The sequence below is a fragment of the Ciconia boyciana genome, chromosome 10 (assembly GCF_034638445.1).
Source record: "Ciconia boyciana chromosome 10, ASM3463844v1, whole genome shotgun sequence".
Classification (NCBI taxonomy): domain Eukaryota; kingdom Metazoa; phylum Chordata; class Aves; order Ciconiiformes; family Ciconiidae; genus Ciconia; species Ciconia boyciana.
In genome coordinates, this window is record NC_132943.1 from 8,017,242 (window position 1) to 8,041,910 (window position 24,669).

General features: G+C 37.4%; 1 protein-coding gene across 6 annotated transcripts in view; it reads right to left on the bottom strand.

Moving 5' to 3' along the window:
- Positions 1-394: 394 nt before the first annotated feature.
- The window catches only part of R3HDM1 (R3H domain containing 1), a 92,589-nt gene continuing 68,314 nt past the window's right edge, over positions 395-24,669 (bottom strand). The window contains exons 17-29 of one of the 6 annotated variants that reach the window (XM_072875363.1): positions 24,131-24,285; positions 22,554-22,655; positions 18,536-18,796; positions 17,911-18,031; positions 12,536-12,690; positions 11,820-11,968; positions 9,422-9,525; positions 8,631-8,798; positions 5,616-5,785; positions 5,248-5,398; positions 3,711-3,793; positions 2,831-2,915; positions 395-1,822 (exon numbers count right to left, since the gene is read on the bottom strand). In XM_072875363.1, coding sequence (XP_072731464.1) covers positions 1,455-1,822; positions 2,831-2,915; positions 3,711-3,793; positions 5,248-5,398; positions 5,616-5,785; positions 8,631-8,798; positions 9,422-9,525; positions 11,820-11,968; positions 12,536-12,690; positions 17,911-18,031; positions 18,536-18,796; positions 22,554-22,655; positions 24,131-24,285 — 2,072 coding nt within the window. In that variant the 3' untranslated portion in view covers positions 395-1,454. The remainder of the gene's footprint in view (positions 1,823-2,830; positions 2,916-3,710; positions 3,794-5,247; positions 5,399-5,615; positions 5,786-8,630; positions 8,799-9,421; positions 9,526-11,819; positions 11,969-12,535; positions 12,691-17,910; positions 18,032-18,535; positions 18,797-22,553; positions 22,656-24,130; positions 24,286-24,669) is intronic. The other 5 variants (XM_072875364.1, XM_072875366.1, XM_072875365.1 and 2 more) reach the window with 5 other exon arrangements.

Sequence of the window (24,669 nt, forward strand, 5' to 3'; positions counted from 1 at the left end):
CTCTGTAAAATGTGTTTTTAAACATAATGTTTACCTTGAATTTCCACTTACAGAAGTTAAACACATCTTCTACAAAGCGATGGCCTTAAGAAGGGAACAAGAAGTTGCTTGTCTACACAGCAAATCAGTGCCTGTGCTAAAAATAAAAAACCAGGAGCAGTCCCTTATGGTCTCTGATCAATTTTTCTCTCTTTTTACTTACATAGGGAAACATTTAAAAATGATGAAGGGCAGAATAACATAAATAAATGCTTCAAGAAGAGGAACAGTGATAGTGGTTCTTTGAGAAGTTCTAGTATTTGTGTTATTCTTAAGTTCTTTTCTCATGTTTGAAGGGATCCAAACCATTAATAAGCATTCATCCAGGTTTCAGAGGACTCCTAGAAGGTTAAACAAGTGCACTGAAAAAGTTTGTGTTTGTAAACATTTATTTTCTTGAACTGAAAAAGGCTTGCATCAGCACACATTGTACAGCCTTGCAAATTACACAAATTGAAAAAAGTTTGTTTCAGTTATGTGCAATGAATCTTTAATGTCCAGTGAGCATCTGCAAATGATGAAAACTTAAACCATTAAAAAGGTTTCCAGCACGTATCAAACTCAATTATCTTAGCGTGAAAAGGAAGAGAAAGAGATCCATACTGGTGGGAACACAATTAAAGTGCAAACATCTTGTCACTTGTGAAGATACATTTTAGTTTCTTCACACTTTTGCTAAAAAGAAGAAATATTAAAATGTGATTCAGTGAACATTCTTTGTAACCTATTCAGATTCCCCTTTAAATAATTATTAAACTTGTTGAATCAGAAGCAAATCCTTCAAGGGTACAACCTACTTGTAATTTCTTTTGACATTGCTTGAATGAATCTCAGAATGACCACCTAAGGAGTTAGTTACTAAAATTTTTTTTTTTTCTTAAAAAAAGAAAAAGAAAAACACAAGGGACAAAGAACAGGTTAACTTGAAGATTTGGGGTAGTTTGCTAGAAAATGAGTGTAATTCCTTGAAAATGGTTCTCTTTTCCCCTCCACCAATCCTCAGGTTCCTGCCTTGGAATGGACAGCTGTGTGCTGGCTGTGAAAAGGGATTATAAAATACAAATCTGAATATGGATTTTTATGAACGTTTGCTGTACAATAGAACTTTGGATCTGATACAAGAATTCAAAAATATAAAACAAAACTACTATAAAAGTAGGGGGCATTTCAACAGCATTCCTTGTAGAAAGCTGCCTGTCTCAAAGATGATTCCTTGCTGTTGTCTGGGATTAACTCTGTTTTTTTTTTTCATCATCTTGCTGGATCACTGTGTTACTTATTCTTCAATGGCTAATGTCATATGACAAAACATCCCAGGAGTCTCTATGAAGAGAACAGAAACCCCATAACATCAAGCCAATCAAGGAGAGGAGGACATGGAAGTAGTAAAGGCTGAGTGTCCACTGATGTAACTGCTACTGAGAACTAGCCCTTTCCAGAACATGAAAGTCGTAGTGCTTCTTGCTTGTTCTCAGCCTGAACTTGTTCACTGAGGTACTACTTTGTTTCTTCAATGCATTCTGAGCAGCCGACATTGTAGGGAACGTAGCTAGAACTGTGTAAGTGGACGCCAAGTCACTAGGTTTAGATGGCTCAGTGTTCACACTACTGTCTCCGCTGCCACAGTAACGACGATGGTGCTGCTGCTGTGTTTGTAGACACTGCGAATCCCTTAGCCACCGAATCTTGGCACCAACTTTTAAAAGTTCTCCAAATAGTTTCTCTGCTTCCATACGAGTTATGCCTTCTGGCAGTTCAGTAATTTCTAGAACTTTTCCCACAACTGAAACAAGAAAAACATTGCATCTAAATTGGTCATTGTACTTAATGGTACAACAAACACAATGGAAAAGGAGTTATTTCATACTTGTATCTCCAGTTGGCTGATACCAACTACACAGGCATTCCGTTTCTGGTATTCTAGAGAGCCTTTTGCTTCCACATTTAGCACTGCTTACAGCTACAAGTGCACAAGTAAAAGCTGAGAATACAAAGAGAGCCCTCAAAAGAGAGGGAAAAATAATACAATAATCAACACCTAGTTCTGCAGCAGGTTTGAGAACTCACTATGGTATCTCACTGGCTTTGCCCGTTAACTCTTCAGACATCACCATGCTAAAAAACTAGTCTGTCTTCTCCCAAAAAATCCTCTCTGGTAAAAATTGTGAGAACAAGCTGATTTATCTGTAACTTTCTGCAAAGAGCTGATAGTAGGTAACACTTGCAACAAAAATTCCTTCCAGTAAAGATAGATGATGTCAGGTTTTCTTTGGATGACATCTTTACCAACTCCAAGGATCTAATCTGTAGATCTCCTAATATGTCCCTCAAATGCATGTGCTTATTTATATTAGAAGAAAAAAGAAAAACGAGAAAAAAAAGAAAAGCACAAACTAAGTTGCAGTTTATGTTTGATTTCACATTTCATGCAAATAAAAGGAAGCAGGGGTATGTATATGTAATATAACAGTATTTAATGTAACAATACAATAGAACTTACGTCCAGTACACTGACAAACTTGCTTTTCCTTTTAGTACTGTCCAATCTCGATCTTCTCTGGTCTTTTCTCCAGCCTTCAAAACTACACTTTTCTGATTTAACCTCCCTCTTCCCCTCCCTCCAAATCAAGTCTTCCTCTCCATCCTTATGTTTCCAGCATTTGCCATGTCCATTTCTGTCCAATTACTCTTCATTCTGGCCCTTTTCTCACCTGTGCTTTTCTTGTTACATTCCCAGCCCATCACCATAATTTATTTTTCTGGAGGACTGTGTCAATCAGCAATTCTATACCTGGTTCTCCTGCACCAAGATCTGCTGAAGCAGCCTTCTTTGCTGGTTTCTTTCCCCTGTTTCCATGTCTGTTTCCAGGCTGACACTGGAAAGATTGACATAAATGATGTACTTCAATATTAGACAATGCACCAGTATCTTAAAATTTCTAGGTTAGCTCAGTGAAAAACAGTGCAGAGGAATGTCTGGAAAATAGCCTGCACTACCATGGTACAGAAAAGATTTTCATGTCCAATTTTAGTCTTGGAGTTTACCAGTTCTGCAGTCAGGCACATTCAATCCTTGGCTTCAGAAGAAAGGGAGGAAATGATGAAAAAAAAAAATCACCTTAAATCTTCTTGGAAGACACCCCATCCCCCCTCCCCCCCAATCCATCACATCTTCTGGCTGATCTCAGGTAGAACTGAGCAAGATAGAGGTAGGGGGTCTGTGTGTCTGTCCCAAAAATTAAATAGATGGCAAAACTTTTTAGCTTTGCTAACACTAATCTTACAAGAAAAACAAACCCACTCTTTGTTTAGAAATACCTACATGTATTTTCTATTTTTTTTAAATTGTTATTCAAAGAAAAGAAAATCCTTTTAGCAAACATTCTCTCTGTGATTTTTTTAAACTACAGGCAAATTGCTTAAAAAAAAAAATCCATAATCTACACTGTGCCTAAAGCTAAATTTCAGGAAAATGTTTCTCACTTTTTTTTTTTTTTCCATACAAACAAGAACAATGGGAAGTATCAACACAGAATAAAACTGTTACTGGAAAGCAAGCACCTTCCACTCAATTACTTTTCTAATGCAATAACACATTCCCCTATTTATGGTGGTTATAATGGTTCCTAAATTGTTTTTTTCAGCATTGCCAGGAGATTGTTCTCTAATACCTGTTGGCTTGTTACTTGTCCACGTAACAAAGATGGTGGATTGTATTGCAGGGGTTGGCCAAGCAATGGGTATCTGGCATCTCCTTAAAGAGAAAGGTAATTAGAAGGGTTTTTCTGTTACATGAAATCTTCCTCCAAGTTCCTCTTACGACGTAGATCTTACACAGAAGAGAAAGCAGAATAACTATGCACAAAGTAGTGTATTTGGCTAGGCTAACAAAATAAGATTTGGCATCATTAAATAAATCTAAGTCAGTCGCATGCTGATCACAAGGTGAAAAGGTGCAAACTTTCTTGCATTTAAGGATTAGACTAGAAGTTTTTCTTAATTGCAGTCTTATCTAAATCCTCTCATTTCACAATAAGCTTAATAAGGCTAAAGCTGCTCTCAGTGTACTAATTCAATAATTTTAAAGGTTATATCCCTGATTAGAGCCAGGTACACCTTCACATTCCCATTTGCTCCAAGGATCCACAAAGACAATGGAACAGAAGTTTTTAGCAATCACAGAAGATTAAGGAAGTTGAGAGGTATAGTTTACAACAGGCAACCTGGAGTTTTTACAACAACATCGGAATACAAAGCAATGACATAAAGATTATGCAGAAGATAAGAAAAAGACAAATGAGAAAATAAGATTTTCTTTATCCATAAGGAAGACATACAGAATTTTCTGTCAGTTTTGCTTTAAAGTAAGTCTTTCTGTAAAACAGGCCCATTAATTTTGGGTTTGGGAACTATACCAGGATGTCTTTGCTCACTGACAAAGGGTTTTTTTCATAATTTGTTTTTTTAAACATTATCATCTATCACATCTCAGTGAAAACTCCCTATTTTCTCTTAACATGGCAGCAGAGGACTGAAATTCTTCTACAAGGAATTTTTTCTGTCTTTGGGTGAGTACTATCTGAAATACTAATTGAAGTAGCAAGAGTATTGGCTAGAGGCTCTAGTCCCATCACGCTAGTTTTTCTCCAAAGGAATGAAGATTTCTTGCTTCAGCAGTGGTTTGATTCAGTGCATCATCACCTAATATGCGGGTCTGGCAGAACATTCATCTCAACATTGCATTTCTATATCCTTTCCACCAAAAGATAATATGCCCACCTAATGTGTTAAGATCAGGTAGTCCCACATTATTTATTTTATCTTTGTAGCTCTAAAATGATATCCTTTGTGACTGTGTGTGTCAAGTTCCTGATTTGTGCTTAAAACTTGAAGCTAAGTTATATGAAACATTTTATTAATATTTTCAATGCTGAAATGGAGAATTTCACATATGAGAAAGCTAGTGGGTTATAGAAGCTCTCACAATAACAAGAAGATCAAAAGCTTTTGAGAATACAGGGGATGGTATCGGTGTAAAGAGATAAGGTGAAATTTTACGTGATGCTTAAGTGGATAATTTTGATGATTCTGCTTCAGTAGCATTACTACTAAAGTGCGCCACAGTTCATCAGAAAATCCTCATATAACTTGTATTTTAAAATGTTCAAGTAGAAAACATACACACATTTTAGTTAACTAAAAATATACCTTGTCCAGGGACAAAAGGTCTAGAAAATTGGGACACAATAGAAAGAGGTGTTAACGTGGGACGGATGTTCTTCATGTTTGATAGCTGAGCTGGTGCTGGTGATTGCGCCGGTGAGGTGACAGGACTACCTAGTTGAGGACTATGCTGCAACTGGAATAAACAACAAGTTAGTGTTTTAACAAGTACCTAGCTGAACAAGGTACACAACACCTACAGCATTCAAAGACTGAAGTACAGTTAAAATAGCTATATTAACTATTATCAGAGCAGATTTTTATTCCCCCAAAAGAACTTTTGAAACAACATGCACAGATGCAATTTATGCAAATTATAAGTAATCCTGGAAAGCAAAACAAAAACCTCATACCTGTGCAGCACTGTCTAAAGTGCTAAGTTCTGTGGACTTCTGCCCCCTTTGATGATCACAGTAATATTTATTCTGTTTCCATTGTGGAGGTGAATGGTTCCGAGGCTGAGGATTGTTCGGTATATTTAGCTGCATCATTACTACTCCTCCACCTGGTGGTGGTGCTACTGCTACGAGACAAGAAATCAGGAGGATACAGTTAGTTAATCATACATTTCAATTTTCATTTTAGCAGAACAGGCGTGAATTAAAACAAACAAACAAAACAGGGCAATAACATAATGAATGTTTTCGTAAACAAGCTACTGAATTCTAGAAAACTAGAGCAGTATCTTCTGTACAATTATATTCCCACTCTCAGATAAATCTGCGATAGTTAACTTTGAGAGGCCTTCCCAGAACTAGAAAAGGTAAGTGGAACCACTGAAACTCATTATTGAGAACATTTTTTAAAGAAATCATTCTATTTAATGGTAGTTGAAAGTATTCAACATTCACTGTAGTTACTGTCAGAGCAATGTGCTGAAGAACATGTGATACTAAGCAAAAATATGCTTTATTTTAAAACAGGAGTTACCTAGTTGGTTTTACATGATATACAGCAATACAGACTCAAAATGTTTTCTCTGATATGATGGCATACATCAGAAAGACCCGGAATCAATCTTTAGTCTGAGGCAAAATGATCCTCCTTTACAAGTTTTATATATGAACGTTTTTCTGGGCAGAGACTGGAAATGGATCCCCACATCCTGTACCACTTAGCTACTGTGGTGGCTACAGGAATGCCAAAGTCGGGGGGAACAGCTAAACAGCCAACACTGCTCCATAAGGTTTCACCTGAGGAGTTGTGACAAGAGGCTGCCTGAGAGAGAAGCTGTCTTCCCCCTTTGACCTGGCTCTGTCCCAGGTAATTTATATAATGTCCTGTTTACTTGTAAATGGTTGTTTGCAATTTCCTTCTCTGCTCTACCCACTGTTTACAGCATTTCTCAGAAACCACGATTAAAACACATGGTTTAAACATCACTTAATCATCCACCTTTAAAGAGGGAGTCTACAATCTTCTCAATTTACTACCTACGTCATAGCATCAGTTCAGAGCAGTCAGATACACATTATAAAATGCATTCATCTTGTATTTTTTAAAACAGGCTGTTGTTTTCACTACCCCTGGGATCCATAAAAAGAAGCAGACTCCTTCGAAAAGCAAACCAAACAATGTAGAATAATGAACTCATAATATTAAAACTACATTAGCTTTTGTAAACTGTATTCTGAATAATATATAGCACAAGAGTTTCCAAGTGGTAAATTCATAAACTTAGGTAATCCCTATATGTAAACCTGAGACGTACCAGACAAACATCTATATACACACGCTACATTTTACACAAGAAGATTGGTTTCATTTTAATATTTTATGCATGTATTTATAAATATTATAAATTATACTTATTTACACCTTACTGTTTTATAATATTATAGCATTTTATTCTGCAGCACTCAGCATACAACTCTCTTGACTTATCTCTGTTTTGTGAGAACTGAACACCCAACAAAAACACGCTTGTCTTTTGAAACCATCTACAGCACCATTTCTAAAAAATAGTGTCACAATCTGAAAATGCTATTGAAACTGCAAAATAAAACTTTGTACACACAGAAAAACTTGTTCTTTCTACTACTTCTAGTTCCACAGATTTCAGTAAATGAAAATAAATGGAATTCTTTTCCTAAAACAAGCATGCTGATGAAATGAAGTGTCATAGAACACATAAGTCAGTTTGCAGACACTTTATCACCTGTCAAAACCCATGAGAAGTGAAACCCAGAAGAAATCCTTGAGATGCTCCCTAGATTTGCAGTCTGGTCCTCAATAACTTTTTCAAATGAAAAGAAACACAACTGTGCTGCTTGTCTGTGTATGTCCTTGTTGTCCTTACCTCAGCTGCCTTGATTCATCATCTCAGTATCACTGGCTAAAATGCATGCTTTTCTTTATTCTCTCAAAATTTGTTCTCCCTATGTCATAGAGGGCTTCCCCCTTCCCCAAACATCTTTAAATTGCAGTTTAACAGGTTTGAACAGGCCTTCAAAACTGCATAAAGCCAGCAGTACCAGCACAGATTAGGAGGGTAGAAGAACTAGTGCTAGACATCCTGAAATGACAGTCCTCCAGAATTAAAGCCAAACAAACTTGAAGCAAAATGGAAACAAAACCAAATCTCTCCACAAACTAAAATACGCTGCTAATCCAGCTATCTTGCTGCTTAACTGCTTGTTATCTACTTACTAATAAACAGGCTCTAAAAATATCTTAAAAGATAAGCATTCATAAGAAAACACCATATCTATAGTGGAATCGAGGTCATTGACCTAGAGCTGTTTAATCTATTGCTTGCTTGCAAAATACTGAGATAGCAATATTTGAGATTACCCCTTTTTGGCCAATCAAACCTCTAACGTATCAAATTCCCTATTGGTAAAATAAAGACAGTACCGCTATGATCACAGGATTGTTCTATAGCCTCTTGTTTGGAGGCTAACCCTAGTGCTCTTAATTTCCTGACCAGTCTGTCAATTTTATGGTTGGAAATTCAGAATTTTTAGGTGTTTGGATTTTAACATTTATAAACATTCCATGGATATGTCAAGCTCTATGTCACTGCTGTTTTCACAAGCCTTTGAGGCTGCTATTTATACACCTTCTAAAAATTACCCAAATATTTTGTGGATCAAAACATTCTGAACCTGATTTAAGTGCTTCTGCTAAGGGACACTTATCTGCTGAAGGCTGCCTCCAGGCTGCCCCCATGAAGTTGGCTATTAAGTTCCAAGTTGTCATTTGTAAAGTTACAATAATAGCAATTCAGATGAAGAATTACAACGAAGTGTTTGCAGAAATGGCACTCAAGTTGCAGTTGTTCTAGTAGTTAGCCATGAAATCAATCTGATAATTTACAACAGATTTCTAGACAGAATGGCTTAGATGAAAATCCCAATAAAATATACCTTTTATTGGCTGCATGATGGAAAGACCAGTGGGCGAACTTTTACATGATGAGGGTGGAGACACTATGCTGTAGTGCACAATGGAAGCAGCCTGTTGTGGCTTTGACTTTGATGAAGGTGGCAATAATGTAGGAGGTGATGGCTTCTGACTTGAATGGTTGCTATAAACTATGAAAGTAAAAGCAGTAAATAAGGCTACCATAAAAACAAAAACAAGACACCCCACACAGATTAGGAGTATTTCATTTAGCTTTTCAGCAGGTCAAAAAGCTACATCTCCTCTCTATCCAAACCCAGAATGCTTACAGTTTTCATTCTCTTCTCAGGAACTCTGAAGAAAATCGCTATTCCTACTCCATTAAGTGAAATCTAGAATGCTTCTTGAGTAGAAGATCCAAGTATACTGCTTCCAAAAGGTACTTTGCTCTTGTTCTATCAAATGTAAACCCAAATCTCAAATTTCAGACTCATGTAGCTATTCAGGAAAAGATGAAAGTCATTCTGCTGAGAATATATAGTTCCCATGTCTGTCTCAACTCACAAGCAGACATGCAAGGCATTATGATGTACGTTATTGAATTCTAAGAAAGTAACTTGAAAGCTTTCAATGATAAACAAATTTAGATGTCAAGTCAATCTGCCTCCAATATAACTTCAAAATGGAACACAGAAGGAAATGTAATACAATAGTTAGTTCTAAATCAAACCCTTAATAGCAAATATCCAATCACTCAGCACAGTAATAGCTAGACATTTTTTAAGTCTTTCAATAAAAACTTGATTCTCCCAACCTGCACACTGCTGCCCTTGAAGCTGCTGTGAGTTGCATGGTGATGATGTTCTAGGAAACTGTATCTGCTCTGATCCAGGAGGCTGCAAATATCCTACTGATGAACTGTAATGATAATAATAAAAAAAGAACATGACTAACAGGCATTTATGCTACACTCAATTAATAATGACTGCTGCATCTGCTGTCTACATGTACTGCAAATCACTGAGATTTTGTTAATTTTAAAATCAGTAATATTCCCACCTACTCCCAAATCTACTCATTCTTCAGAAGACTGAAGTTTCACATCTCTTCCTTGGCAAAAACTTATGCCCTGCATACATTAAGAAGCTGTACTAATTCACCTATTTTGATATACTATTTTTGTGTCGATAGTGCTGTATTGGTATAAAGACATGTAGAGTAATAATAAAAGACAATTTGTTGTCTTGCCCAATTAACCAGAATTAGGTCTCAGTTAAATGATCACCACAGAACCTGCCACGAGGATTTCAGAGGCAGTCCCTCAGCTGGAGGCTGGTCCCATGCAGCTGAGCCAGCTTATTCAGCACACCAAATGAGCACACCTGTGCTTCAGTGTAAAGTAACACAGCTTAAAGAGATGATTGCCTTCCCATGGCTTTACCAAATAGGGTGCAGGAAAAGGAAAAATAACTAGTCATGGAAGACAACTCAAGGAGATAAACAACCTTTCATTTGTTTGTAATATATAGGAAAAGGATAAAAGTTTATTTATGCCAGGTATTTTTGAGGGCATTCAGGGGAAAACCAGGTAAGTAACAGACATAGGCAAATTCTATCATACCACTAACTGATTGTACTGCCAGAGCCAGAACACCAGGTTGGTGGACCATGATCAGAATGGTGCCTATAGAATCTTGTAGTTCATTTCTGTACTAACAGATAAAGTAAACATTCTGAGGGAGCGAGAAAAAAAAAAAATTACTTCAAACTGTGGAAAAAAGTACATGTAATCCTGTTGGACCTAACCATTTTTACCTATGTCATCACAAGAAGTTTGTTTCATCCTTTGTCCCACAGTTCAATTATATAATTTTAATTTAAATATTCCCTTCCATTAAAGCAGACAAAACTCAGTGAAAACTAAAACAGATGGTTTTATATCTGCATGGCATGTGTACTCTCACACAGCTTCTCATCTGTCTACCGATTATAGTTTTCAAAAGTGACCTCTAGGTTTGAGACTATTCAGTTCCTGCAGAACAGTGTTCTGCTTTCCATGTCAAAGAGCTGCAACATAACTATTTTGATCAAAGCAAGATGCTGTCATTAGTTGCTAGTCTGCTCTGAATTCCAAACAAATGTTTCCCTGTTCAAAAGAGAGGGACATTTCAAATGACACAAAAGAACAAGCAACAAAACTTACTTCAAAAAAAGTCTAGGATTATGTCTACCTATGACTTCATTGAACCTCAAATGTAACTACAGAAGAAAAGGATAAACAGAACCTTCAGATACAAAGAACAAGAATTCAAATTTAAGTAGATGAAGCCATGCAGCGATAACACAAATACTATTTAAGTCTGCACTCACAAAGGGATGAAGCACGCTTCATACTGTTGCTGCTTGTTTAAAAGCTGCAAGCAAGGTATTTTTAAATGCATACTTACAAGTTCAAAAAGCTCAACAAAGAAAAATTTGTAACAACCATTAATCCTAATGAATTATTTTAGGTATCTGCCCATCCCTTCTCTCACATGTACTCAAATTGTGTGGGGGCACAGATGTATACACAGGAAGGTCTGTACAGGTAGACCAATTTGCTGTTACCAAGGTAGGTAACAAAAACAAAACAAAGTTATTTATCAAACAAGCCGTAAGCATAGGAAAAAGTTCCTATACTTTTTTCATAGCCAGCTTTATGCCAGCAGGCCTCATTAGCTACACAAAGTAAGCTAGAGCTCCTTCCAGACAAAGCTCCAAAAAAGGAATAAAGTCAGTCTTTTTCTGGAATTCAAGTTCTCTTTTCTCTACACCTTGTTAAAGTAGTATCTTTGACAAAACCAGTGAATATGGATAGTCATCTGTCATGGACATCATCTTAAGTGTTACTGCAAAAAGGCATTGCTACTTAACACACTGGTGTTTCATGTATAAGAAAAAGAATGCATAAAACTTAAGACGTGGAACTGTAGTGCGGTATTGCTGAAAGTGATATGGAAACAATATTTTCCAGTCTAACAAGTATGTCCCAATTAAAGCAGTACTGGTTGTTCTAGTTAATTGCATAAGAGCAAAAATAAAAGAGATAAACTGTCTGTAAGTCTGCCTTTAAAATACATTTTAATATATGCAATACTATAGCAGACCCTGTCAGTTACTACAAGGCCATTAAGCCTAGTTGCTGAGAAATCAAATAACTGAGTTAAACTCACCTTAAATTATTCTGTTGACCTGATGGAATGACACTGTAGTAAACTGGCATTCCTGTTGTGGGCAATCCTTGATTTGACTGAGTGGGAATTATAACAGGCTGTTGATATGTCTGCTGGGGCACTGCTTGGGAACCTTGAGGCACCGAAACCTAAAATTGAGAACACATTAAGATTTTCTTCTGCAGACAATGTTTCTTTCTGGCTCTTGACCATCACCTAGTTTATACAAGAATTTTTTAAAAAAACATAAACTGAAAGATCTGGTGGAGTTCTCTAAATCCAGAAGACTAGTGATAACAGTAGTTGAAATAATAGTGCCTTATTAAAAAAAACTTATCTTCTTCCCCAAAAATGGAAGTGTTGGTTCCAAGGGACTCTATAAATTAACAAAAGATATTTTCTCTACAATAGAAAGCGGGGTGGTGGGGAGGGAAATCTGATGAGCTTTTTCTTCCCCATCCTCTGAATCACAGCACTTGGCATTCAACAGGACTAGAACTTGTATGCTTGTGATAGCTTCTCTTCTCACTTCAATTGTGGTTTTTTTTTTTTTTTTTTTTTTTTTTTTTATTTCTGTCCCTAAAGCCACTTTTGACACCTGCGTGCATTTCTACCATTTACAAAGCAATGCACAATAATAGTAATAATCATCATCACCACCACCACCACTGAAACACACAGAAAAGTGATTGGAAAGTTATGAATAAATTACCCACCTGATAAGATGGCACTGAAGGATATGGAACAATCACACCTTGAATTTGATTCCCAACGTTGTTGTGTTGGCCACTGACTAGACTTTGATTCTGAGACTGCTGAACTCCAACTAAACCCTGGTAGTTTTGCTGCTGGTTAGGCAAAACCTGGTAACCTGAAATTATACATTTAAATCTTATTTTGAAATAATGAACACATTTTATACACAGTTGCCTATGTGAAAATGTAGCATTTTCCAATGGCTTTCTAAATCTGGCAGCTTCATAAAAGTTGAACTTATCATGCGTATAGAAAGAAGCCAACATTAAAATTAACAGATTTGTTCATTTGGATCCAGCATGAAATACTATACATACTATTTGCAATGCTGCTCTCACATGCTTGCAGTATTTATTTACACTCTAGTGAGTTACATGCATTAACACCTTGATTTAATAGGTAAAAGCTGAAAGCATTTGAACAAAGCATGCTAGATAATATCAAAACCAATTAATTGTCTTATTATGAACAAGGCCATTCTAGGTGCTTTAGTTTTGAAATTCTAGTTATGCTAAATCCTACTACTACCTCAGGTGCCCTAGGGATGAGAGTATCTTGACTATGATTCAAAACTGAATCACACTTCAAGAAAATTTGTGTAAGGCATGTGTGCAAATCTTTTTAAAAAGGGCAATTTCTACTGAAATCCATAATGCTAAAAACAACTGGGAACTGAGAAAAATCTTCCAGGTAAAAGCCATGTTCATATACAGGGGAAGAGATTTTATATTCCAAGTTATCTTGGGGAAAAAAAGAAAGATGTTCATATTCACCCCTCTACAGTGCCTCTACAACAGTTTATTAGTGCTTAAACTGGTATCCTCTGCTATCTTTCAAAAATGGCCTAAAAAAACCCCCAAACAAAAAAAAAAGCCCCAACCATAAGTGCCAAACAGGAAATCTGTGCATTTATTAGGTCCAACCTTAACTCCCACTTTTTTTTTTTTTAAAGCATATAGTAGGTAACTGCTACCATGACCAAAACACATGCAGAACACAAGTAAAGTTCTTTTTGTCATATTCTATTATACAGGTATGTGCTACTTACCACATCAGCAAAAAAAGGTAACTATCAGTGTTTCTGAGACAAAGCCAGTTATCGCTCCAGAATAACAAAACTGGGCTTGTCAAGATGCACTGACGGCAAGAAGAGTCTGTATTTAACTTGGACACATTCACGTCTACTGACCTTGACATTCCCCATGCTCCCTACCTTGGTATGAAACCATAGTAAAGCAAATATAGCTGCAAAAACTCACTTAGATTTTTTTAAAACTGTGTTTAAAAGATTGCATGTTCTATTATGAAAATAATTATTCAGTTAACACAAAACACCTTTTTTGTAAACAAACCCCACCAATGTTCATTGATTACATACATACAGGGTACAATGAACATTGTGAATTAAGTATCAGCTGGCTGTCTCTATAGAAATTGCAACAATGGAGACTAAAAAAGACTGTTATTATAATCACATATTGCTTCAGAAAATTAAAGGGAAGAAGGTTCAGTTTGTTAAAACAAGAAAGCTATTCATTAGAAACACACAACACACTATAAATATTTTCAGAGTACTATACAAAACTTCAGAACAACACATGCTTGAATCAGGATTAGTAATTAGAATTTTAAATAACTTTTAAGTTTGAACTGTGCCCAAAAATCCATCTCATATCTGTAATAAACAAAATGCTTAAATGAATTTTGTTACAAAATGATCTATGGCACCTAAAAAGCAGCAGAATGTGAAGTTGCAGTATATGACAGATCCAATCAATACATCTGCAAGCTAAACCCCTCATTTCCCAGAAATTGCAATGTAGCTGTGAATATTTTTCAGCTTTTTCTGGCACTTCCAGAGACAGACATGATCGATTTTGCAAGTAGAGAGAACTGGAACAATGTAAATTGACTGCCAAGAAGGCTCCCCACAGCGTTCCAAAGATGCTCTATTTTTAGCTTCACAATTTCACCTCTGCATAGAGAGTGGTCTGACAGAAATGCAGCACTCAGCAGAAAACCCACACCTGCCATAGCAGATTGTCTCATTACACAGAAATACTCTGAAACAGTAGATAAAAACAGAAGCATGTTTCTTCATATTTACATAATGAAAAAGAAATCACTGTTAATATAAGAAAAGTTAACTTATCAACCTGTAGTTAGGTCTCATGGTAACTGGGTACTCATTATCATGGCAATCGGAAATGCCTTTTTCTTAAAGACAGTTTTCTTCTCCCAACATCTTTTGGACAACCAAAGCATTTTTAGTAAAAGTGAACCCCTGAAATATTTCACCTGAAACCCCTTTAAAAAGGAAGCTGGGAAGCAGCTGAAAAAGAGACCGGTTCACTGTGAGAAATGTAAACCTCTCAGACAGTGTTACGGCCCCGAATCCAACAGCTCATAAATAAAGTCAGGCCACTCCATAATATTAAACCAAAAGTGGCTTCAGTTGCCACGCTCTCAGAAGTTGTCATCCTGTATCTAAATTTGTATTTGGAAATTATGTCATAGTTAGTAACCACTTTATAAGATGAATAAACCCCACAGCTTTTATGTAATACAAGATTCGTTAATTCTCATTTTTGACCAGACACATTGCTATATTAGCCAAGTAACATGCTGCCTTTTGACTCAAAACCAGCTGTTGCTAATAAGCATCAACCATTTTGCATGTAGCTTTGTGTCAACTTAATACAAATATTTAAGGTTTAAAATAAATCTACAAGAGAGAGAATTTCAAAATACACCATCTCATGAGCAGTTTACAGAACAGAAAACATGACGTGGAACCTTCCATCTCTAGAATGTGGATTCAAATTTGCCTATAAAGCAGTAAATGAGAGCCAGCAATAGCTAGGTAGCAATTTGGAGATTTTGACTTAAACACTAGTTATGTAGTTGCTAGTAAAATACTTCTCTCTACCGTTAGTGCTACTAAACACCACGTAACCAAACAGGACTGAACAGAATTATTGGCCGGACCACCCCTTCACTACTTAAACATGATCCCTTGATGTCAGGGTTACAGGTACAAGGTACATTATCGAAGTAGTAAAGTAGCTGTCTGCACAGCTTGCTTATTTTATTTCTTCTAGGACACAGAGGGAGATATTAGCTCCTGATGCTTTTCACTCTGTCCACATTACAGGCAGTGAAATTCAGTTAAAACATAAAGAGCTAAAAACAGACAAGAAAGAAACTTACTTACCTAATAGCAACCGATTCCTCCCTTTGCATCTTGGTGCTGATGCACCGTCACCCCATGCTTTCAAATTCAGATCATTTTGTTTAGCTATATACATACACTGGGCTCTCTCTGATTTAGAGTTTGTGTGCTATTCACATAGGGTGTCCCCGTAAATGGGGAAGTAACCCCAGCTGAGCCTCAGACTTTTTGCTATTAAGGAGTCTAGGCATTAAAATTCTGAGGAAGGAAAGCAGGTTGTGTAATACAGTTGGATAACACATCTTTAACAACAATGGATAAAACAAATTGCAAAGCCAAGTAATTTGTTTTCCTTTGAAAAAATGTCAATATACTTTCACTTTTGAAGAGTGAAAACTGGTGATCTATTTTGCAGTAAGCAGGTATTAACAGTATTTTAAAATGATCTGACAACCCTACCATAAGTGGGCATCACATCTTAATGATTCTGCAATGAAATAATCCCACCTAAATTTGTGAACTGAACCCTGAATAACAACTTCAAGTGTTGCTGCTCTTGGAGCACTTCCTAGAAGAACTGCAGAAGAGGGAGCCATCCCTCTTACAGGCTACTTCATAGAACAGCTATAAAGAAATCCAGTTAGTATTAGTAAAAGCTGATCTTTCATCCTATTTCTGTAGAGCAACACATAGTTGGGGGCGGGGGGAGGAATTAAAAAAATCGTTCTTCCTGAAGGAAATTCAAGAGGACACTAAGTCTAAAGTATTCAGCTAAGACATAGTATAGAAGCCGCATTTTTAAGGATCTCTGCCTCCAAACTTCACTAGTTACTTCTGAAAGTTTTGATGGTGAGTCAAGATATTACTTAGAATTAAATTTGTTTCAGGAATCCAAATCTTACTGAAGTAGTCATAACAATATTTTTAAATACAGATTATTAGAATAATGGTAGCTACAGTTAAAATTTCTAAGGAAAAAAAGAGTAGGAAACGAGACAGAAATACACCTTGATAACATTCATAGACAGGTAACTCGGAAACAGTAGAAAAGTCTTTACTAGAAATAGGAGGAGCAGAAAACTAATTCTAACCACTTAAGTCTTATTATATATTCTATGCAATAGCCAGGTACCTTTAATCATAGGACAGAAAGACAAATTAAAACAGTATCACCAGTATCTTCTGCATAGCAGTCTTTTCATGCCACAACATCTACAATTAGTATCTTTTGTTTAGAACTTTCAGTTAAGGTACATCTCTGCAATGTTACATCATTTAAAGGTACTAATTCATCTTACTTTGCAAGTTACAAAAAAGTTAGTAACAAAGGAGTTTTCTAAGTTATTGTCCTGGTTTTGGCTGGGATAGAGTTAATTTTCTTCCTAGTAGCTAATACAGTGCTGTGTTTTGGATTTAGGATGAGAATAATGTTGATAACACACTGATGTTTTAGGTGTTGCTAAGTAATGTTTACAGTAGTCAAGGGCTTTTCAGCTTCCCATGCTCTGCCAGGTGCACAAGAAGCTGGGAGGGGGCACAGCCAAACTGGCCAAAGGGCTATTCCATACCATATGGCGTCATGCTCAGTATAGAAACTGGGGGGAGTTGGTCGGGGAGCAGCAATCGCTGCTTGGGGACTGGCTGGGCATCGGTCGGCAGATGGTGAGCAGTTGCATCACTTGTTTTTCCCTGCGTTTTGTTCCTCTCTCTCTCTCTCTCTCATTGTTTTCCTTTTCACTACAATTTATTATTCTTCTTATTTTATTTCAATTATTAAACTGTTCCTATCTCAGCCCACGAGTTTTCTTACTTTTGCTCTTCAGATTTTCTCCCCCATCACACTGGGGAGGAGGGTGAGCAAGCGGCTGGGTGGTGCTTGGCTGCCGACTGAAGCTAAACCACAACAATTATTCAGTTCTAAACTTAAAAAAAATGTATCCTATAATTAAAGTTACAGCATGAGCCACTCATAGCAATGGCTGAAGTCTCAAGCTTCATGAACAGCTGACTCAGATTTTTCCACCTCAGCATAGTTACACTTTGTATACCATATTTGAACTTTTACTTTATTTGAAATTATACAGCAAAATAAGTTTAAAGCGCAAAACCAGCAGAAAACACATACGAGGTGTTCTAACGAAATGCTGAAAGAGTTCAACAAACCTGTCTGCTGTCCAGGCTGTGCCAATGGTTGGTTTTGCTGTGTGTTGTAATGGACAGAAACAGGTCGGTATTGTTGACTGGAGTGCGGATATTGATTGGGGGTACAATAACAAGCTGGCATCTAAAACCAAAAAACAATTGAAGAGATTCACTACCTGCAATTTTATAGAAGGCAGACATGCAAAAATGAAATGCAAAAAGAATGCAAAAAGAATCACATGATAGGAGAAAGATGCAAAACTTATTAAAAGGTGCAACTAATGTTAAATGGTTTAGCAATTAAAAAAGACTTATACTACATAAATTCCCTCTTTAACAGCTGATTTCTTCTACTTTCACTGTAGAAGTAACAATTCCCACAAAGAAACATCTGAGACACTAGAAAACTATGCAGAACGTGAGTTTTACTAGCTACAGGTAATACCTGGGTGATTATTCCTCCCTCAGGTAAACTGAAGTCATTCATTTCAAAGCATGCAAGCCAGAAAAAACCCCAACCCCAGGATAAATGCAAGCAGCTGCAATTGAACAGGGAGCCCCACACCATATAAAAAGCTCATTAATAGAACAGGATGATCACTTTTTAAATATAGCTTTTGGGAGGCTGGAAACAGAGCCATTGTACCTGTGGCACAGGTTGCTGCATATATCCCTGCTGCTGGAGTACTTGCTGGTTGACAGGGTGGCTAGATGTCGAGTAGCCTGGAGCAGAAACTGGTTGGCCAGAGGGCGGTGGAGGTGGAGCAGTTGCAATGATATAACCAGACTGCTGTGGGGGCTGGAGGACTACAGTGGACTGGAACATAGCAGTATGAGGTTCAACTGGGTCAGCAGGTGGCTGGCGGGCAAGGCTCATATGGCTAAATTGTGATCCTAGGTTGTCTTGCTGTAATCGTTAAAAGAAGGGAAAGTTACATTCACAAATGTACATTCAAGACAGACAGAATAAAATAGCCAAATATCTCAGTAAGTTTCAGATATGCATGTCTCAAATTACTGTGCATTAGCAACATCAGCCAAAGAACAGGAAAGAACAAGATGGAACACAGTAGTAAATTATCTTCAGGGCTGACAGCAGGAAAGAACATCCACATTCAGAGACTTCACTCATTTCACTGCAAATATTCAATTTTGGATTATATCTGCCTCTCTCTACTTCTTGTACGAATTCAACTATCAAAAATAAAGTCAGAATTTGTGTCACTAACAATCTCTGATTGGAGTCCAAAGCTTGAGTGAAAACATCTAACCCCAGTTAAAACAGCAGAAGGCATTAGTATTGCTAAAGTAATTTTTGTTTTTAAGAGCTTAAGTTAATGAGGCTCTAGTCCTGAATAACAAGGTACATTCCTCTCACTTGGTATTACACTACATGCAAGGATTAAATTTTTTTAGCCTGAAATCAAGTAACAGCTGCAAGAAATGTGTTCTAGTGGTTACCTACTATCTGTATTTTATTAACATCTGAAACCATGATACTGATCGCACTGAGCACTGCAGAAGTCCTGCGAAATTTGAAACTTCCATTACTGTAACCCCAAGCTCCTTTTCTTTACAAGTAATTCAGCATCAAATTATCAACATCCTGGAAATCAGAAGTGATCACTAGTATTGTATTTTTTTGCTAAACAGGAAGATTTGGTTCATGCTTCAAAAGTGGACTCTCCAAACATGGAGGAACATTAAAAGTATTTTAAGACCACCGGATCATCTCTTAGATCGTCCTGAAGAAGATAGGAGTTAATCAAGAAAGAGTAAGTGCAAGCTCTGTCTTTTACTGATTAACTACGTTCATATTTGATGATGAAATGTTATAGTTCCCAGGCTAAAGGTATTCTTAATTACCACTGGAAATATTAATTTGCACCTAAACCTTTATTTAGAACACCTTTGCAGCTTAAAAAGCCCTATTTTCATTAGATCAACAATCTGACTTTGCTTTTGGCATTTCATTCTTTAATGATGCCTATTAACGCAACTATAATGCTTTTCTACATTGAATTTTACATTCTGCTTTTCATAATACCTAGTTTAGAGAGGAGATACTGATATTTAATTATGAGTTAATATTACCTCTAAAAATGTCCAAAGGATAAACCCAAGCAATACATATTTATTTGTTACACTACCAATATGAGTAAGTTCTGATCTGGTCAGTTTGTCCTACAGTGATATGTATAGTACAAGCATGATTAACCACTGAAACATGGTATTACCAATAAACGGATAAAGCAAACGTTCCTGGTACCAACTAGAGACGTGTTGCATTTAAGATTATGAACCAAGACCATCAATCCTTTACACTGTTACTTAAGTTACCATCAGCAGGACTAAATTTTTGAAACTGCCAGCACACTTAGTATCTGAACCCATTTCCTGGATGTGAAATGCTTTGAAGCTATTATAAACCTGGAAGGAGTTTCATTCTCTGCTTTAACAACCATATGCCTAACAATGATTGTGAATCATAGCATAGACACACCTGAACTAGCTGCTACTAACAGCAGTTTAGTCATATGCTAAACTCGCATAGGAAGCTCACATTGGTTAATTAACCATTCTCATTTCATTACTAAGGAGGTAAGTTATACTGACTGCAGTTTACATGTATTCAAACTCTAAAATAACATGAGAAACAACATTGCTAAAAAAACCAACACCCTCCAATGAAATGCAATTCCTTTTAGAACTGTATACCTAAAGTACAGATAACAGTTACAATATAGTTTTAATTATACGCAGGATATTGAATTCAGATAAATCTGTATCTATTATTAGAAGACATTTCTGATTAATGTTGAAATTAATAACAAAATAAAAACTCTGAATACATACTAAAATAGCTATTGTATAACATTGTGGTGGGTTAATCTTGGCTGGCTGCCAGGTGCCCACCAAGCTACTCTATCACTCTCCCATTCTTAGCAATACAGGGGGAGAAAATAAGATGAAAAGCTCATGGGTCGAGAAAAGGACAGGGAGATTGCTCACCAATTACCATCACAGACAAAACAGACCTGACTGGGGGAAGATTAATTTATAATTTATTGCCAATTAATAACAGAGTAGGGTAGTGAGAAATAAAAACAAAACTAAAATCAGCTTTCCCCAACCCCCCTGCTTCTTCCCAGGCTCAACTTCACTCCCAACTCCTCTACCTCCTCCCCCAAGTGTCACAGGGGGATGGGGAATGGGGGTTGTGACTGGCTCACAACACTTAGATTCTGCTGCTCCTTCCTCCTCACACTCCTCCCCTGCTCCAGCGTGGGGTCCCACCCATGGGATGCAGTCCTTCACGAACCTCTTCAATGTGGGTCCTTCCCACGGGCTACAGTTCTTCATGAACTGCTCCAGCATGGGTCCCTTCCATGGGGTGCAGTCCTTCAGGAACAGACTGCTCCAGCGGGGGTCCCCGTGGGGTCCCAAGTCCTGCCAGCAAACCTGCTCCTGCATGAGCTCTTCTCCATGGGCCATAGCTCTTGCCCTCCACGGGCTGCAGCTTCCTTCAGGGCATCTCTACCTGCTCTGGTGGGGGATCCTACTTGGGCTGCAGGTGGATATCTGCTCCACCATGGTCCTTGATGGGCTGCAGGAAGAGAACCTGCTTCACAGTGGTCTTCTCCACAGGCTGCAGGGGAATCTCTGCTCCAGCACTTGGAGCACCTCCTCCCTTCCCTTTCCTCCTTCTGACCTTGGTGTTTGCATAGTTGTTTCTCTCTCCTCTCCCTCACAGCTGCTGCACAGAATTTTTTACCCTCTCTCAAATACATTATGACAGAGACACCACCAGCATCGATGACTAACTCAGCTTTGGGCAGTGCAGGGTCAGTCTTGGACCTGCCTGAAATTGGCTCTGTCCGACACGGGGACAACTCCTGGTCTCTTCTCACAGAAGCCACCCCCCTGCAGCCCCCTGCTACCAAAACCTTGCCACATAAACCCAGTGCAGTCATGTATTCATTAGAGTATCAGAGCAGTTTGGGGAATGGGGAAGCCTGAATTTTTGACCTGGACTCTAGTTCAGATTCTGCCTTGGATAACTCTTCTCCTTTACTAGGTTTCAGTTTCAATTTGTGTGTGTTTTGTTTGTTTGTTGGTTTTTAAACACAAAAGACTACGATATTTCATTTCCAGCTTCTACTTATTAAACAAGGGATGCTAGTGAAGTGGGAGTGTTAAGAGTTCTGGCAAAGAGGCTAGAAAAAGGTAACCTCAAAAAACCAGCACAGCTGATCCCTCAAAAGGTATTAGGGTTCAGGAAAAGAAAGAGAAGACAGAAAGAAACAACAAGAAAGGATGTAAAGAGGTTAATCGAGAGACATAAAGAGGTATTGACTGGCTAACAAAACAATAGCATTGAAAAGCTGTTCCCTTACAAAGGGAAATTATATATATATATATATCTAAATAACTAAAGAGATATATAGATATAGCCTTAATTGTATACATTTCCGCTGAACTTGAAATAAACACGTTAAAATCTCAGGAACTATTTTCCCCCACTCAGGTAATATTTTACTGTGATTGAAAAGCTAGCCAGTCATTACACTGCTATCACACACCACTTACAAACAACCAAGCAAAGGTCAGCATCCACTAAAGATTAACCCATGCAGAGAGGAGATGAACAGAAGATATAATACCACAGAATATTGCTGTGTAGAGGAGACTGGCAGGAGCGGGGGCGGATAAGAGACTGCAGAGTACTGAACAGGCTGGGAAGAAGGCTGCAGAGGCCGCATAGGCTGAAGAAATAACAGGTTTATAAACATGGTTAACATCAGAGTAAGAGAAGTGAAAACAAAGTCAAAGTCTTTTGTAATAGAAAAAAGCAACCAGGCTCCATTACCAGAAAGGGAATGGATACTTTTTTTTTAAGCTCAAGACTGCATAGAATTAAAACAAAAGTAATTTTCAATATTCTCAGTCTCCCAGCAGAAATACATTTGCTTTATATGGTATACATTATATTAGCTATAACTCAGCAAATTGCTTCTATTTAACATTTACTGTTTCTTTTAGATTTTTTTTTTTATTATAAAATAAAAACTACACATGCATTCTAAATACAAGTTGTTTCAAAGCATCTAAAGACAGAATGAATTTACTACTAACCACAGATTAAAACGTATTACTTTGACTTATTCAACAACACTAAAACATTTTCTCTAGATTGTGGTTATTTGAACATCAGAGAGGTATCATTGCTGATAATATTTCAGGCAGGTTCAACTCCAGTATCCATTGAGAAGGCAATCATAGAAGTAGTAAAGAATTTGTGAAGAAAACTGCAAATACCACATACACACTTCCATAAACTAGACAGGGAGAGAGAGTACAAATGAGCCTTTTTCAAAACAGACCATCTCTACTGCAGCATATTGCAGGTATCCTGAACAGAAGATTTACACAGGGAAAATGAACAAGGATAAAGGTTTTGATGAAGTTCTATAAATAACTTTTTGATAAAACTTGAGAACAATTTGAAAATACCACAGGAGACTATAGCCAGTAGCTTGGTGCCTGAAATAGCTGCTGTGAAGAGGTAGAACCCTCCCTATTCCTGCCCATACACACTCTTTGCTTTTCTTTTCTTCTTCTTCAAGGGCTGAGGTCATCTTTAATCTGGCCTATTTTACTAAATTCCTCTTGTACAAGACAAGGATAAAATATATCCTGTACTTCAGCGTGCAGTTTTGTGAGTAGAGTAAGCCAAAGTGCTACTTAAGAGGTGTTCATACTCTACCAGTCCTAGGCTACCTCTTTTGTGCCACCACTACTGCTTGTGGGGTAGAGCCCAAGAATTCATCTGGCTGAAAAATAACCTTAAGACAAACAAAGATTTCCATTGGATTAACTCTCTTCCCAGATTGCTGACTATATGGCTGTTAATGCCAGGGGTAACCACACAGTGTGACTAAGGATGAAGGCAGAACCTCTTTTCCAGAGCAATCTAGGCTTGGTATGTTCTTGATATCATAACATTTACATACTAAAACATCTTCTATATTTTTAAGAAAAGGCTGCCCACCATGTTCAGTTATTAGTAGAACTGACAGCTCCGAGGACTGTGGGGGAAAAAGTCCAGTTACCCATAGCTGTGTAGCTATTACTTCCTAACATCTGCTTCAACAGAACAAACCTACCGATTCCTTGTTATCAGACAGCAATATGACAGTATCAGTCATCAATACAAGTATCATGTATTTGACATGTGCACCTGTGAGAGGATGTGATTAGCTGTTGGCTGTTGCTGAGGTGGTGCGGGAAGAGGTGGCTGTTGCTGAGGTCCAGGCACTTGGGTCCTAACAGGTTGCTGAGGCATAGGAGGATTGTACACAACTGGAGTGCCATCTGGATTAAGGAATGGCTGACCTGAAAAGTTGAAAGAGAACAAATGCAACCCAATGACAGCCAGTTGCATCATCTAAGTTTGGAGAAAACAACAACAAATGTATTTACAGAAGGCAAAATGAATAAAATTTGAAAATAAGTGAGGTCATACTGTTTTATATGACAGACTTATGCCAAATCCCCACAACTACATTTATAATAGCAATGACTAAACAGGCCTCATTTGACAAGCTACATGCAGTCAAAAACCAAAACATTTAAGGTAAACAAAGATACCACAGTCTTTACCTAGTGAACACGGATAAATATTTGCTGCATGCTGCTTGTCTTGAAAAATCATTTTTAATAAAGTGGATTGAAAAGGGCAGGAGTAATAAAGGAACATCCTACTAAAAATACTATTTT